Source organism: Pteropus alecto, unplaced genomic scaffold (assembly GCF_000325575.1).
Source record: "Pteropus alecto unplaced genomic scaffold, ASM32557v1 scaffold92, whole genome shotgun sequence".
In the NCBI taxonomy this organism is placed as follows: domain Eukaryota; kingdom Metazoa; phylum Chordata; class Mammalia; order Chiroptera; family Pteropodidae; genus Pteropus; species Pteropus alecto.
In genome coordinates this window covers 9,144,077-9,157,351 of record NW_006432447.1, presented here as the reverse complement: position 1 = coordinate 9,157,351, position 13,275 = coordinate 9,144,077, and the positions used below count along the sequence as shown (strand labels likewise).

The window sequence follows — 13,275 nt, the reverse complement described above, 5'->3', positions numbered from 1 at the left end:
AAAAAGGTACTATTTGACAAAAAGGTCAGGCTGTATAATATCTGAGGAAAGAGCACTCCAGACCTAGGGAGCTCGAGGACAAAGACCTTGAGGTGGGTGTGCCTGGCATATTTAGGAAACCATGAAGAGGCCAGTGTAGTTCAGGTGAGAAAAGATAAATGAGGGAGAAGGGGGCATGCACTTCATGCGGGACCTGGATAGATAATAAAAGACTTTGGTACTCATTCTGAGAGAAATGGTAAGTCATTGGAGAGTTTTGAGCAGAGGATAGATATGGTCTGACTTCTGTTTTAACAGTTTCATTCTGGCTACTGTGTTGAGAATAGACAGCAGGAGACAAGGGCAAAAATTTAAAAAAATCTGTTTGGAGATAATTGGCCCAGGATGTTAACAGAGGGTTTAGAGTAAGGAGGTTGACTTCTGGTTACATCTAAGGATGGAGCCAACAGAATTTGCTGTTAAACTGCCTGTGGCATGTGAGAGAAAAGGCGGTGTCAAGGGTAGCTCCAAAAATTTAGAGCCTTGAGTGACTGCAAGGACATATTTGTCATTAGCAGAGGATTTGAGGAAGCATATTTTTGGGAAACAACAGGGGTTCAGTTTGGGATATGTTTAAATCTGAGATAAGACATCCAAGAGAAAATGTGGAGCAGGTGGGTGGATTAGTTTTCTCCATCTGGATTTTTGAAGAGATGTCTGAGCTGAAGATAAGAATGTATGTAAATAAAATCCAAATCTGTAAGGCCGGATGAAATTACCTAGGGAAAGGGAGGGGATAGAGTAAAAACTTTCAGAAAAGAGTAACAACTGAGTCCTGGAATACTTCAACATTTAGACTTCAGTCAGGGAGGTCCAGAGGAACCTGCACAAGAGGTGCATCCAGAATGGTGAGAAGAAGACCAGGAAAGTACAGGATGGACATGTAAACCAAGAGAAGAAGGTGTTTCAGAAGGAGGGAGTTAGCAGCTCTGTTAGGGTACTGCTGAGAGGTTAAGTCAGATGAGAAATGACCATTGGCGTTAGCAATGTGGGTGGTCTTTGGTACTCTTGAGTAGGGGTTTCACTGCAGTGATGCAGTGGTCGGGATAACATCTTGATTGGATGGGTTCAGGAGACAATGGAAAGAGAGAAATGGGAAACAAGTATAGGCAACTCCCTCGAAGAGTTTTGCTGTGAAGGAGAAAAGTATGGTGGCGGCTGAAATGGAAGCTTTTGTTTTTGTTTAAATGAAAGGAATAACATGTTTGTAAACTGATGGTAAAGATACAGCAGTGAGGAAAAATTTTGACATAAGGCGGGGTGGAATTTCTGGAGCACTGATTTTAAATAGGTAAGGAGGTGGAATGTTTGACCTGCACTAGCAGGAGCACATTCAGTTCATCTATAGTGAAAGGAGAGAAGGAAAGGATAGTGCCTGGAGACAGATACTGGATGGTGGGAATTGTGGAAATTCTCTTTTTTCTTTGAAATGGGAAACAGGGTTTTCAGCTGAGAGTGAGATTGGAGAAAAGAATAAATTGGACGAATGAGAAGAGAAAATTAGTATGAATGCATCTTTCAGGAGAGTAGGAAAGAGACTGGCATATTATGTGGATATTTAAATCACCATGACTTGGGAGTGTTGTTGGAGAGAGTGGTAGAAATTAAAATCTTTGTGAAATGTAGAGGCGTGACCTCTGTCAAGAGTAGTGAATGCCTGCAGTTAGAGGGAAGTATATTCTCAAATGACATTCAAAACTGAGGTTTTTATGAATAAAGAAGGGAGAACGGAGGACATCTACCTACTTCTAGATTTTCCTGGTGGTACTATTTGAAAGGACTGTAGGGATGGCCCAATTTTTGTGAAAAAATTAAATTAGAGCAGTATGGAAAAGGGGAGGATACAGAGGATTTTGTTGATGACCGATGATTGCCTTTGGGGCACAGTGAAAGGGTTTTAGGAGACCAGGAGATGGGATCAGAAAAAGGAATTAAATGTGTGGTTTACAGAGATAAGATCAAATAAGCAGTTGGAGATATAGTGGAAGAGATCCTAAGGAATTAACCTGAATAAAAGAGAATGAGCAGACATTTAGAGAGAGAGAGACACACACACACACATGCAAGCATGCTCTGCAGACATTGAGAATTAATTAGCTCTATTTTATCTCTCCTGAAGAAAGAACAAAGAGAAAAGGGCATTTTAGTTGTATGTCACTGTCACGAGCAAAGAGTTATAAGAGAGTTTTTCCTTCCTCTGTCTCTGAAACTTTTCTAAGGCTGTTTTCTCTTTAGAACTTGAACATAACAGGATAAATTGGATAACTTGGTTGTGTATTTTCTATGGTACCTTTCAGTAAAGTTTGAAATGACTGTGTCAGATGAGTGTCTTAACAAACATATGGCATATTGCTTAAGCTTGATCTCTGTTGCAAATTAAATAGTTTTAATTGATAATTTAAAATATTATTAGTTATAAGTGCATAGGTTACTCTCATATTTTTTAACATTGAAGATTTTTAATGTATATTGTATTACAGGTCGCGGTATTTTACCGAGCTAGTCCAAGGCACAAGATGAAAATTATTAAGGTGGGCCTCTAAGAATCAGATTGTGCAATCTCTATATGCAAAACTACTTCTTTTCTTTCATTATGAGTATTTGATAGAGCGTTAAAGTAAGAAGTACTATGAAGTAAAACAGGTGATTTTTTTTTTTTTAGAACCTGAAGTGAAAATACTAAGAGAATTTAATTAGCAAAGGAAGATGTAGAAGAAAACTTCCATGTCTGCAAATACAACCTTCTTTAAACACTTTAACAGTATAGAAGTATGTTCTGAAAGAGTCCATAGCTAAATCATCCCAGTGTGAATAGCAATAATTACTTAGAAAATGAATAAATACATGAAGAAAAAAAATGTTATGAGTAAACTATTTAACAGGCTATGGTTATGTGTATTAATTAGTCAACTATATACAAAGCAACTGACATTGTATCCATTAATAAATGGACTTGTTATTAATCACCATCATCCCCCAGAGTTTCTCAACCTTAGTACTTTTGACATTTTGGACTGGATAATTCTTCTTTGTGAGGGGCTGTCCAGATGTTTAGCAGCATCCCTGACTCCTACCCTCTTGGTGCCAGTATGACAATCAAAATGTATTCAGACATTGCCAGATATCTGCCAGAAGGCAAAATTGCCCCTGAGGACCAGTGTATAATTGACTCTAGATCAGACTTTACATGTACAGTTCTCACATATGGGAACATTAATAGCAACTTCTTCTAAGCTCTATCTTAAGATCTCAGTATATTGAAGTTTATTGAAAAATGGTGGTCTGTATTATTTCCAATTGTAATTATGTACAAAAATAGAGTGGATTTGTTTATCTCTTTGTGTGGAAGCAATATTTTACTCAGAATCCCTTCATCTACCTTTTCCCCCCGCCCCCACTGTAGTCTCTGCAGAAGAATGGGTCAGTTGTGGCCATGACAGGAGACGGAGTAAATGATGCAGTTGCTTTGAAGGCTGCAGACATTGGCGTCGCAATGGGTCAGACTGGCACAGATGTTTGCAAAGAGGCAGCAGACATGATTCTGGTAGATGACGATTTCCAAACCATAATGTAAGTTTTGTTCTGGTATTCCACTGAATACTGATTTTCAGTATCTTCTCCCATCCTTTCCTGTACCCCATTCTCAGACAATTCAAGTGGAAAAGAAAAAGCAGCATTTAAACATTGGATGAACTAAGCTTTGTTTACTACATCAGTTTTATTTTATGGCATAGTGTGTAGGTTTAGAGAAAATTATTTGTATTGAATGGAAAGGACATAATAAATGCAGGACCATTCATTTAAGAAATGTTTACTGAGTGCCAATCAAGTATCACATTTTTCTGGTCATAAGTATGGTGGTACAACAGTAAACCTTCATGAGGCCTTTATTTTAGTTAAATTCGAGCTATCAGAAATATTCACGTTCATGGCCTTAACAGTAAATATTAAAAATAATCAAGTTCTCATCCCTACCCTATTTCATTATATCCATGTCCATGTTTGTCAGTGATAACAGTTTATTAAGTTTGAATAGCTTGCTTTGTTTCTGTCACAGTTTCTGAGATTCTGTGACATTGAATCTTGAGATTTTGAGATTCTATGTAATACCTGGTAGTGTCAGTTTCACAGTATTTAGATGGGGGTCACCTGAATCCTGTTTTTTGACAATCACCTATGTGACAACCTAAGTCTTACTCAGTTTAGTGATATATGCTAATTATATGTCCCGTGGCGCTTCATTAACCCATTGTAGCCCAAAATGGAGCATGTAGGAGCTCAAGACACAGAATTGCCAAGCTCTTATGAGACTTTTTTTTTTAATATAAAAATCTCGGTAGAAGGGGAAGTTGTTTAAAAACCAAATGAATGAGAGCATTTAAGTGAATCTTTGGAAATCATATTTTTTATATAATTCTGCTATAGCATTTATCTAAATGTGTATAGGAGCAACCAGTAGCTTCAATTTTATAATTTTTATATATCACATTGCCATTTATTTCTTGTCATACATTAATTTAACCCCTTAATTATGCATGTACCTTGTACCTTTAAGAAAAATAAACTTGGGTAAAGAAGATTATTGTAATATTATAAATATGCAGTATTGTTTCGTATAGAAAGACAAAATGTGATTTTAATGTAATGTTGAAATATATTTTTAAGAATAAGAATTTTAATATGTATAATGAAATTAGCTCGGGTGTAGCTTAGCGGGCTTGACTTTAATTCCTTGCTAGAATAATATTTCCATATTTTTTCTAAATGTAATTATGTGAAGAAAATAATAGATTCTTTTAGCGATGTATGTATCAGTTGGAAATTTGTTTTCAAAATTAGCTCCCCAGTGTTTTTTTATAGATATATCTTGTTTTTGTGTGATATTTTCTCTTAATTTTTTTTTTCAGGTCTGCAATTGAAGAGGGTAAAGGGATTTATAATAACATTAAAAATTTTGTTCGATTCCAACTGAGCACGTAAGTTTGAAAGAAGTTTGTCACCATGAGTGTTTTGGGTAAATTATATAAAGATAGAATTCAAGCAGAATGTCTAGAAGCTTCTGGGCTCTCTTTCTGAGGGTGGTTCCATATATGTTTTCCAAAATGAAAATTAATTCTAAAATTAAAAATGGCATGATTAACGGGTTCTAAATGTGATAATTAGATGTCTGCATCACCATCAAAAAATATAAACCTTTGCGATTTATTTAAAAGCTCCTAAAATAACTAAGGAAGGGGTGTCAAATCTTAGTGTTTCCTCTTAGTATCTTTTTCCAAAAGTAGAAGGAAGGGCTTTTCTGTAGTCAAAAAACAATTACAAAAATATTATTGAAACTGTTAACTGTTATGTAGCAACAGCTGTTCCAACTCAATTTAAAAATATTCCTCCATTGGTTTTATCTTAACATCTTGAAAATCTTTTATTAAAATTCCGTGGATTGTAAAGGTTAACTCCTGGCTTCAGAATGTTCAGACAAATGAAGTATAGGTTACTTGGAAATACAGGCTCCCTTTAAAAGCACAGTAGTAACATCAGATTTTTAAACGTTAAAAAAAGTGATATCTTAAAATTAATAAGAATTATACTATACTGACAGATTTTTTTAAATTGACTCTTTTTCAACAGGAGTATAGCAGCATTAACTTTAATCTCTTTGGCTACATTAATGAACTTTCCTAATCCTCTCAATGCCATGCAGATTTTGTGGATCAATATTATCATGGATGGACCTCCAGCTCAGAGGTAAGAGCTTTTTCATGCATAAACTATAAAGACAAGGAAGGCGTGATATCCTGATAATTAAATTTTAAGACTTTATTCATGGATAGCATTAGAAATCTTTGCAGCAACATGTTTGTTATAAATTGTGTGATGTGTGCATATCATTTTCTTTGGGTGCTTAGTCATGCATTATAATCTGAGCCTGTACACTGTGTTAGATGTTCAGTCTTAAGCTGAGAACAGATCAGTGCAATCCCTGTCCCCTGGAAGTAAGCTTTTTGTTTCTAAAAATGGGATGTAATGGAGAAATCTCTTTAGTGTTATTACCTAGGCTCTGTTGTCAATTTTAGAGACTTTGGGAAAGTACTGAAGAACCTAAGCATCTAAGTATTTTCTTTTATAATAATGAGGCCATAGATGTCACTTCCCAACACAAAAAATAGTGATACATGTTAGTGTCCATTACAACAAATCATCCTACTTGAATCCTCCTTGCATGAAAGATATTTCAAAGTCCAGTTGGTAGGTCATGTATTTCAGGCCATATTTGAAATAACATATGAAATGAAATTGGATAATTTTTGAAAGTTTAATGATCAGTTTCCTATCAAACTGTGCCAAATAAGAATAAAAAATAAAAGAGTGATAAAATTTGTGGTTATTTTCATGTAATAGCCACAGTTTTCTTTATGATTCAGCGTTTTGTTTTTATAAGAAAGCATTTAGTTGTCTGGATGATTGAGGTTAATCAGGTTGTGAAAGTAACAAATCCAAACCTTGTAACTCTAAACTAATTTATTTTTCTGTTTGCTTTGAAGTCTTGGAGTAGAACCGGTGGATAAAGATGTTATTCGTAAACCTCCGCGCAACTGGAAGGACAGCATTTTGACCAAAAACCTGATACTTAAAATACTCGTTTCATCAATAATCATTGTTTGTGGGACTCTTTTTGTCTTCTGGCGGGAGGTATATTCACTGAATAAGCTACTTTATTAACATTCATTCTGTATGATAGGACTCAGTTATTTTCATGCTACATGGAACGCCGAAAGTTAGGAGAGCTCTTTGAAAAATATGATAATAAAAATATTTAAAAGTAGTTTGATTTCAGTCTTTACAGTTAGTAGAATTTCTCATTCATTTATTAGAGTAATTTAAATCTGCAGAGGAGTATCAAATACAATAAAAATATATGAAAATTTGGGGAGAAGTTAGAAAATCTGAGTCTTTAACATAGCTACTTTATTGTCGTCAAAAACAAAGTTCTTTTATTATCCATTATATGATTTATGAGAAGACGTTTTACTTTATGGAAATTACAGCTATTCATTAGATGACTTATTTAAATGACACATAAGAAATTTAGATAGCTTGTATGTTTTTATATATTAAGACTAAAGCTCTTTTATCCTAAAGGAAAGAAAATATTAACCCTTTAAAAGCATGCAGTATTTGTCCATTAAATTCAGCCACTGAAAATCATTTTTTCCTCTTAACAGCTACGAGACAATGTGATAACACCTCGAGACACAACAATGACCTTCACATGCTTTGTGTTTTTCGACATGTTCAATGCACTAAGTTCCAGATCTCAGGTATGCTTAGGTTATCTTAGCTGACTGATTCAATTTGGTAGAGCACTTTCTGATTGTAAGTAGGCAAAGATCATGGATTTTTAGCTTTGCTTGATTTTGTAGCCACACAAAGATGTGTCATAATGGAGATGTAGCATATGGGGAGATAAGCCTTACCTTAGACCAAAAGATCAAAGTAAATCACAAATATTATCACCTGATCTTTCTTCTTTCCATTCCCTTATTATCTGTAGCTGTGTGATAGGTTTGCGTTAACATTATCAGAGCATAGGACAAACTTCATGTCTGTTAAGATGGTATTAGTTTCATTTTAGAGGAAAGTATTGTTAGAAGTACAAGGACAATTTTGTGCATATTCATCTTTTCCTATTACTTCTATCAGTGTGTCAAAACTTAGGACATTTTAAATTTACTTTTCTTCCCATGTTGTACCTTAAGGTGTGATTGCCTTTTCTTAATTGAAGTGCTTTGTTAGAAAATAATAGGCTAAAACCTGCTGGCACTTTTTCAGAGCAAATTTTTTTGAAAACTAGTTTCATTTGAGGCCTCTGTGTTGATTTCATTTTTAGAGCACCTTATGAATCCATAGCTCTATCTATTACCATTTGCCGTGCTAGAACTTTCCAAGTACTAGCGAATTGTCATCAATTTAGACTAATGTTTGAAGACAATGTACTATTCATTTTTTGTTTTATGAAAGGCAGCTTTATTTTTTTCAGTACACATATAACTAGGTCCATTCTTTAAGAAAAGTTTTTAGATTATCTACCTTAATGGATAGAAATTATTTAGCAAAATAATCATATACAAATAGAATTTCTTCAGTTTTGGAATGCTAAAGTAAGTTTCCTCTCTGTGGTCTTTAAAAAAGTATATCTATCCTATATATATAAAATTATAAAATTTTATAATATTATATAATTTACATAACAGATATATATCTATTATATAAAATATATAAAAGTATATAGATATCGATATAGTGTCACTCTTTTAAAGAAGACCCTTTCTTGATAAAGAGAAGAAGCTGCTTTAAAATTTACCCCTATTCATCTGAATTATTCTAAAATAATAGTTAAAATCAAGAGATTTCCAAGTACTTTCATTGTACAAATTCAGTTCAGCTTATTAAAAATTAGAGGTGAATGTAATAATAAGGTGGTGGTTTCTTTGACCAAAGAATAATAATCGAACTCTCTGCTCTGCCAACAGACCAAGTCTGTGTTTGAGATTGGACTCTGCAGTAATAAAATGTTTTGCTACGCAGTTCTTGGATCCATTATGGGACAGTTATTAGTTATTTACTTTCCTCCACTTCAGAAAGTTTTTCAGACGGAGAGCCTAAGTATACTGGGTAAAGAAAATATTATCTTTGTATATTTTATATGAATTGTTGAGTATTTTCTGAAGCATTTAATAAAATTTTTCTTTTAAAAAGTGGAATAGGAATAGGAAAAGTGATTGACTTGAAAAAGAAGTGTGTTCTATTTTTTCATTGAGAGAAATTTAGGGGAGTCACTCTCCTAACTCTAGGTTTTTAATTATTATTATTTTTTCCTTGTAATTTTTTGTAGGTTAATAATTGTCAGATCATATTTGGTGATTCTGAAATACAGCAAATAAAAACTCGTTATAGAGTAATTATAATTTATAACTTTTTAGTCTTGTATGAGGACAAAACTAGATTTAAGCTATCTGAAAACCAAATTGCTCTTTCATAAAATTATAGTTTCAATAGTAAATTAATATTTCATTATTCTTGCTGATTTGCACATTCTTATTTTATCAAATAACAGCTTGACCTTAACAGCAGGAAATTTTAAGATTATGTGAAAATCAGGTGTTATTCTTTCACATACTGTGCATTAAATGTTATGAAACAATACATTTAAAAATTAATCTTCCTATGTAAGTGTGAGGACTGATATATTTCATGGTAATGCTGCTTTTAATTCTTGGGTTTTTGAGTTAATTTAGATCTTTATGAAAATGAGTTATACAATCTCTGTATTTTTGCTATACGTCAAAGTTTACCTTAAAGTTGAACTAGTTTAATGTCGGTCAGCATTTTAATTTAATATTCACATTCCTTCCTCTTTAAATAATGGAGTTATAAGGAGACAACTGCAATTTTTCAAGCAGTAAATATGAATGATTTAGTGTGGATACTGTTGTAAAGACATGGTCTTTAAAAGATGAGTCCTTCTAGACTTTCAAATGGAATAAATGCAAATTTCTACGTAATCTTTACATAGGCATTTTTAATACAGTTAGTTACCGCTTCTTGAACAGCCTTTTAAAAAGTCTGTGTGATCTATTCAGTAGACAACTCTTCTCGCTTGTGTTGCTGTTAAAGATTATGTTTAGGGAAGTAGTCAGAGGACTTAGGTTTTAGTTCTTTGGCTATTGTCTTTCCTGGCTATGTTACTTTGGATAAGTCATTTAATGCCTTTGAACCTGACTTTCGTTATTTTTAGACGGAGGATGTCATTGTCTACCTCATGGAATGGTTGTGAAACAGTGTATTTTAAAAGCTATAGTAAAATGTTAGAAAAATGTATATATTAAGCTTTGCCAACTATAAGTTTCAAAGAATTGTAAAACCTGATTTATTTTCTCTTACAGATCTGCTTTTTCTTTTGGGTCTCACCTCATCAGTGTGCATAGTGGCAGAAATTATAAAGAAGGTTGAAAGGAGCAGGGAAAAGATTCAGAAGCATGTTAGTTCAACATCGTCGTCTTTTCTTGAAGTATGATGCATATTGCATTCTTTTATTTGCAAACTAAGAATTGCAGTCTGAGGATCATTTAGAAGGGCAAGTTCAAGAGGATAATGAAGATTTGAGAACTTTTTAACTTTTCATTGACTAAAAATGAGCATTAATGTTAAAGACTTGATTTGAGACTTTAACCTGCTGGCAGTCCCAAATGAAATTATGCAACTTTGATAACATATTTCTTGATTTAAATTGGCTTTTGCAATTGAGTGGAACTTTATAAAACATATGGGCATTTATTTAACTTAAAAAAAAAAAAGCAAAACCGGAACCACTTAAAGAGGTCTAACAGTACAAACACACTATCTATCTTAGATAGATATAAATATCTTTTTTTAATTTTAAAATATTATACTATTTATGGTGGTGGGGCTTTCTTACTAATACACGAATAAATTTAATCATTTCAAAGGCATTCTATTTGGTTTAGAAGTTGATTCCCAGGAGTGCTGTATTTCAGCTACTGTATTTCTTCTTTCCTACAATGTAAGCAGCTCAGATACCTTGTGTTACCATTTTTGTATCTCAAGTTTTTTGCACAGGATGTGACCACTGTCAGATCACTGTTCTTTTCTTTCTTTTTGTGACTGAAAAGCCTATACTGCAATTTGAAGTAAATGTTTGCTTTTCTTAGTAAGTATTAATGGTTGCTTTTTTTTTCTCCCAGCTATGAGTCTAGCAAAATTAATATAGGGCGATCAGGTGGCATTCTAGTTAGAGTAGCCTTTCTTTTACACTTAGACATAGAGTCAAAAATATTTTAGACTGATTGGACTGAAATTTATAACAAATTATATTAACATGTTATGCCTCCTTTTAGAGTTAAATATAAATACATACTGTGTCAAATATCATTTTGTCATTCCCCAAATATAAATCCAAGTACCTCACCTGAATAACTGAATTTTATTATTTTTAATGTCTTTTGATATGTATTTTTAAGCATCTTTCTTAGGAATTATACCATGCTGTACTTAAAGAATGAAAAGCCCCAAGCCCAAACAGATGGTTTTAGAACTAAGCTGTATGTGGAAGATTCTGTGCTGGCTGCACTCTTCATGTATCTGCAGCTTCTCTGGCTTAGAATGCAGCACTACCCTGAACCTGTCCCTTCCCCTACTGTACCATTTGTTCTCTGCCTTCTTTTTGTTGCGTTGGGCGTGCTAGAGAAATAGATGGAGTCGTTCTTGTAATGCCATCAGTTTTTATAATAGCTTGATGAGATATAGGTAATTTGTTTTGCGTGTGTGGCAGATTTGAGCCAGAAATCCAAGATTAGAAATCCATTTTCCTGTTAACTCTTTCTGACACAGAATTTGGTCTTAAATTCTTACATGTTTTATTCTTCCTGAAGTGAGTTAGTTTTATATTTTATAATCTCCAGTTTTTTAAATTGTCAGGATAAACCACTGTCTAGTTTTTATCGCCAATATTAAATTGCCAGTATTGGCACTGAAATCTTGTCAGTGATATGGAAAATATCTATTTTGATAACTACTTTGAGTCCTTGTTAGTGAAACAGTTGAGTATAAGGAGCTGAGATATCTGCTGTTCATTCTACTTTACCCTTTAAGACTCTATAGTCAGATCTCATTAGATGGAACATGGAAGCTATTGTCTAATCAGCTTTATCTTTAGTGACATAATGTCTCATTCCTAAATTTTGTAATGATCTTTCTTATGTTACAAAGACTTAAAATACATAGTAAGTGCACGTAAATCTTTTGCTTTGGCATTTTAGATTAGAATATGATTCATATGAAATAAATGTGCCTGTTCTTGTTTGGTTTTTGAACAACAGCAACAAAAATTTCATTTCAGAAATTAATGACTTTCCAGTTGGGATTGTTAACATTAAAATCATATGGATGTTGAAGATAACAGAAATTAGGCAGTACTCACAGTATGTCAAAATGAAGTGTACGGTACAGATATACTACATACAGGTTTGAATTTTCCATAGTATAACAACAAATTAGAATGTATATGTATATATATATATATCTTTGATAGTATATTATCCAAATTAGCATGAATAATTTAAAATGCTCTATTATCTAAATTTTTAATTTTTAACCATTTTCTAGATCTAGGACTTGCTAGAGTCCTTAACAATACCAACTTAACTTGATTTTCTCTGTTAGACTACTGCATTAAATTATTTGTCCCCAAAGTGAACATTAGAGAAGAAAAGAAAGGAACTTGAAATAATTCACCAGTTAGGTAGACAGTACTCAAATGATCAAAACAACTAGCTGCAAAGAAACAAGGTTTAGCATGTTCTCTCACTTTCTTCCTGGGCATTTCATGACGCTGAAATGAAACAAGGTGAAACCAGGCAACCTAAAAACTTCCCCCATCAGGATACAGGCTTTTTATTTAAGCTGTGGCTACACTCACAAAGATAAAAACTTTTTTTTTTTTTTTTTAACCTTTCATACCTATGCAAAGTACAACTTTTACACTGGTAGACTTTCTGAAATCACTAAGTTTTGATCTCTTTCATATAGGACATAAGTAAAATGAGTATTGGCCATCCTCAGAATAGTTTCTTAGTGAAATGAATTGGTGGCAGTAAATATCTAAGAACCTTAATTAACTTAACCTTGCTTTTTGCCTTTGTTGTCTGGCAGTTCATGCGTATTTTAATTTCACATATGACTCACCCAAAAACTTGGATGAACAGTCATTTCAGCTTTTACTTAGTAGTTGGAGTGTACTAGGAATAAAAGGGAGATGGCACCCCTGCCCTTCAGGAGCTCGTGAGCAGGGGTATAACTGTTACCAAGCTGTTTTCATGAAAGGTGGTAGTCTTCACACATTTATTTTAAAAATACACTTAACATTAAAATGAATCCAGCACACATTTTACTGGCAGTTTACCTTGACATTGGCATTTAGAAATCTTTGAAATGCCTTTTTAGACTAAGCTACAATCTTAGTAGCTGATTTGCATACTAAAACATGATGTGGATAAATATTAATCCAACTGGTATGTGACTGGATAGACACCATCCTAATAATTAAGCTTTCTTGAGTTCAGTTAGCACTTAGTATGAATGACTGTTGACTCTTGTTGGATGACCTTATTTGGGATTTTGGTTTTTATAGTTGATTATTGTTAAAAATTGATAACGCTTGAT

General features: G+C 33.4%; 1 protein-coding gene across 1 annotated transcript in view; it reads left to right on the top strand.

The window, feature by feature from the left end:
* ATP2C1 (ATPase secretory pathway Ca2+ transporting 1) overlaps positions 1-11,932 on the top strand; it is a 40,162-nt gene extending 28,230 nt beyond the window's left edge. Inside the window, exons 13-20 of the mRNA XM_025043573.1 lie at positions 2,520-2,570; positions 3,443-3,609; positions 4,947-5,015; positions 5,665-5,781; positions 6,579-6,726; positions 7,260-7,355; positions 8,568-8,709; positions 9,981-11,932. Of these exons, the coding sequence (XP_024899341.1) occupies positions 2,520-2,570; positions 3,443-3,609; positions 4,947-5,015; positions 5,665-5,781; positions 6,579-6,726; positions 7,260-7,355; positions 8,568-8,709; positions 9,981-10,111 (921 nt within the window). The 3' untranslated portion in view covers positions 10,112-11,932. The remainder of the gene's footprint in view (positions 1-2,519; positions 2,571-3,442; positions 3,610-4,946; positions 5,016-5,664; positions 5,782-6,578; positions 6,727-7,259; positions 7,356-8,567; positions 8,710-9,980) is intronic.
* The last annotated feature ends 1,343 nt before the right edge of the window (positions 11,933-13,275 follow it).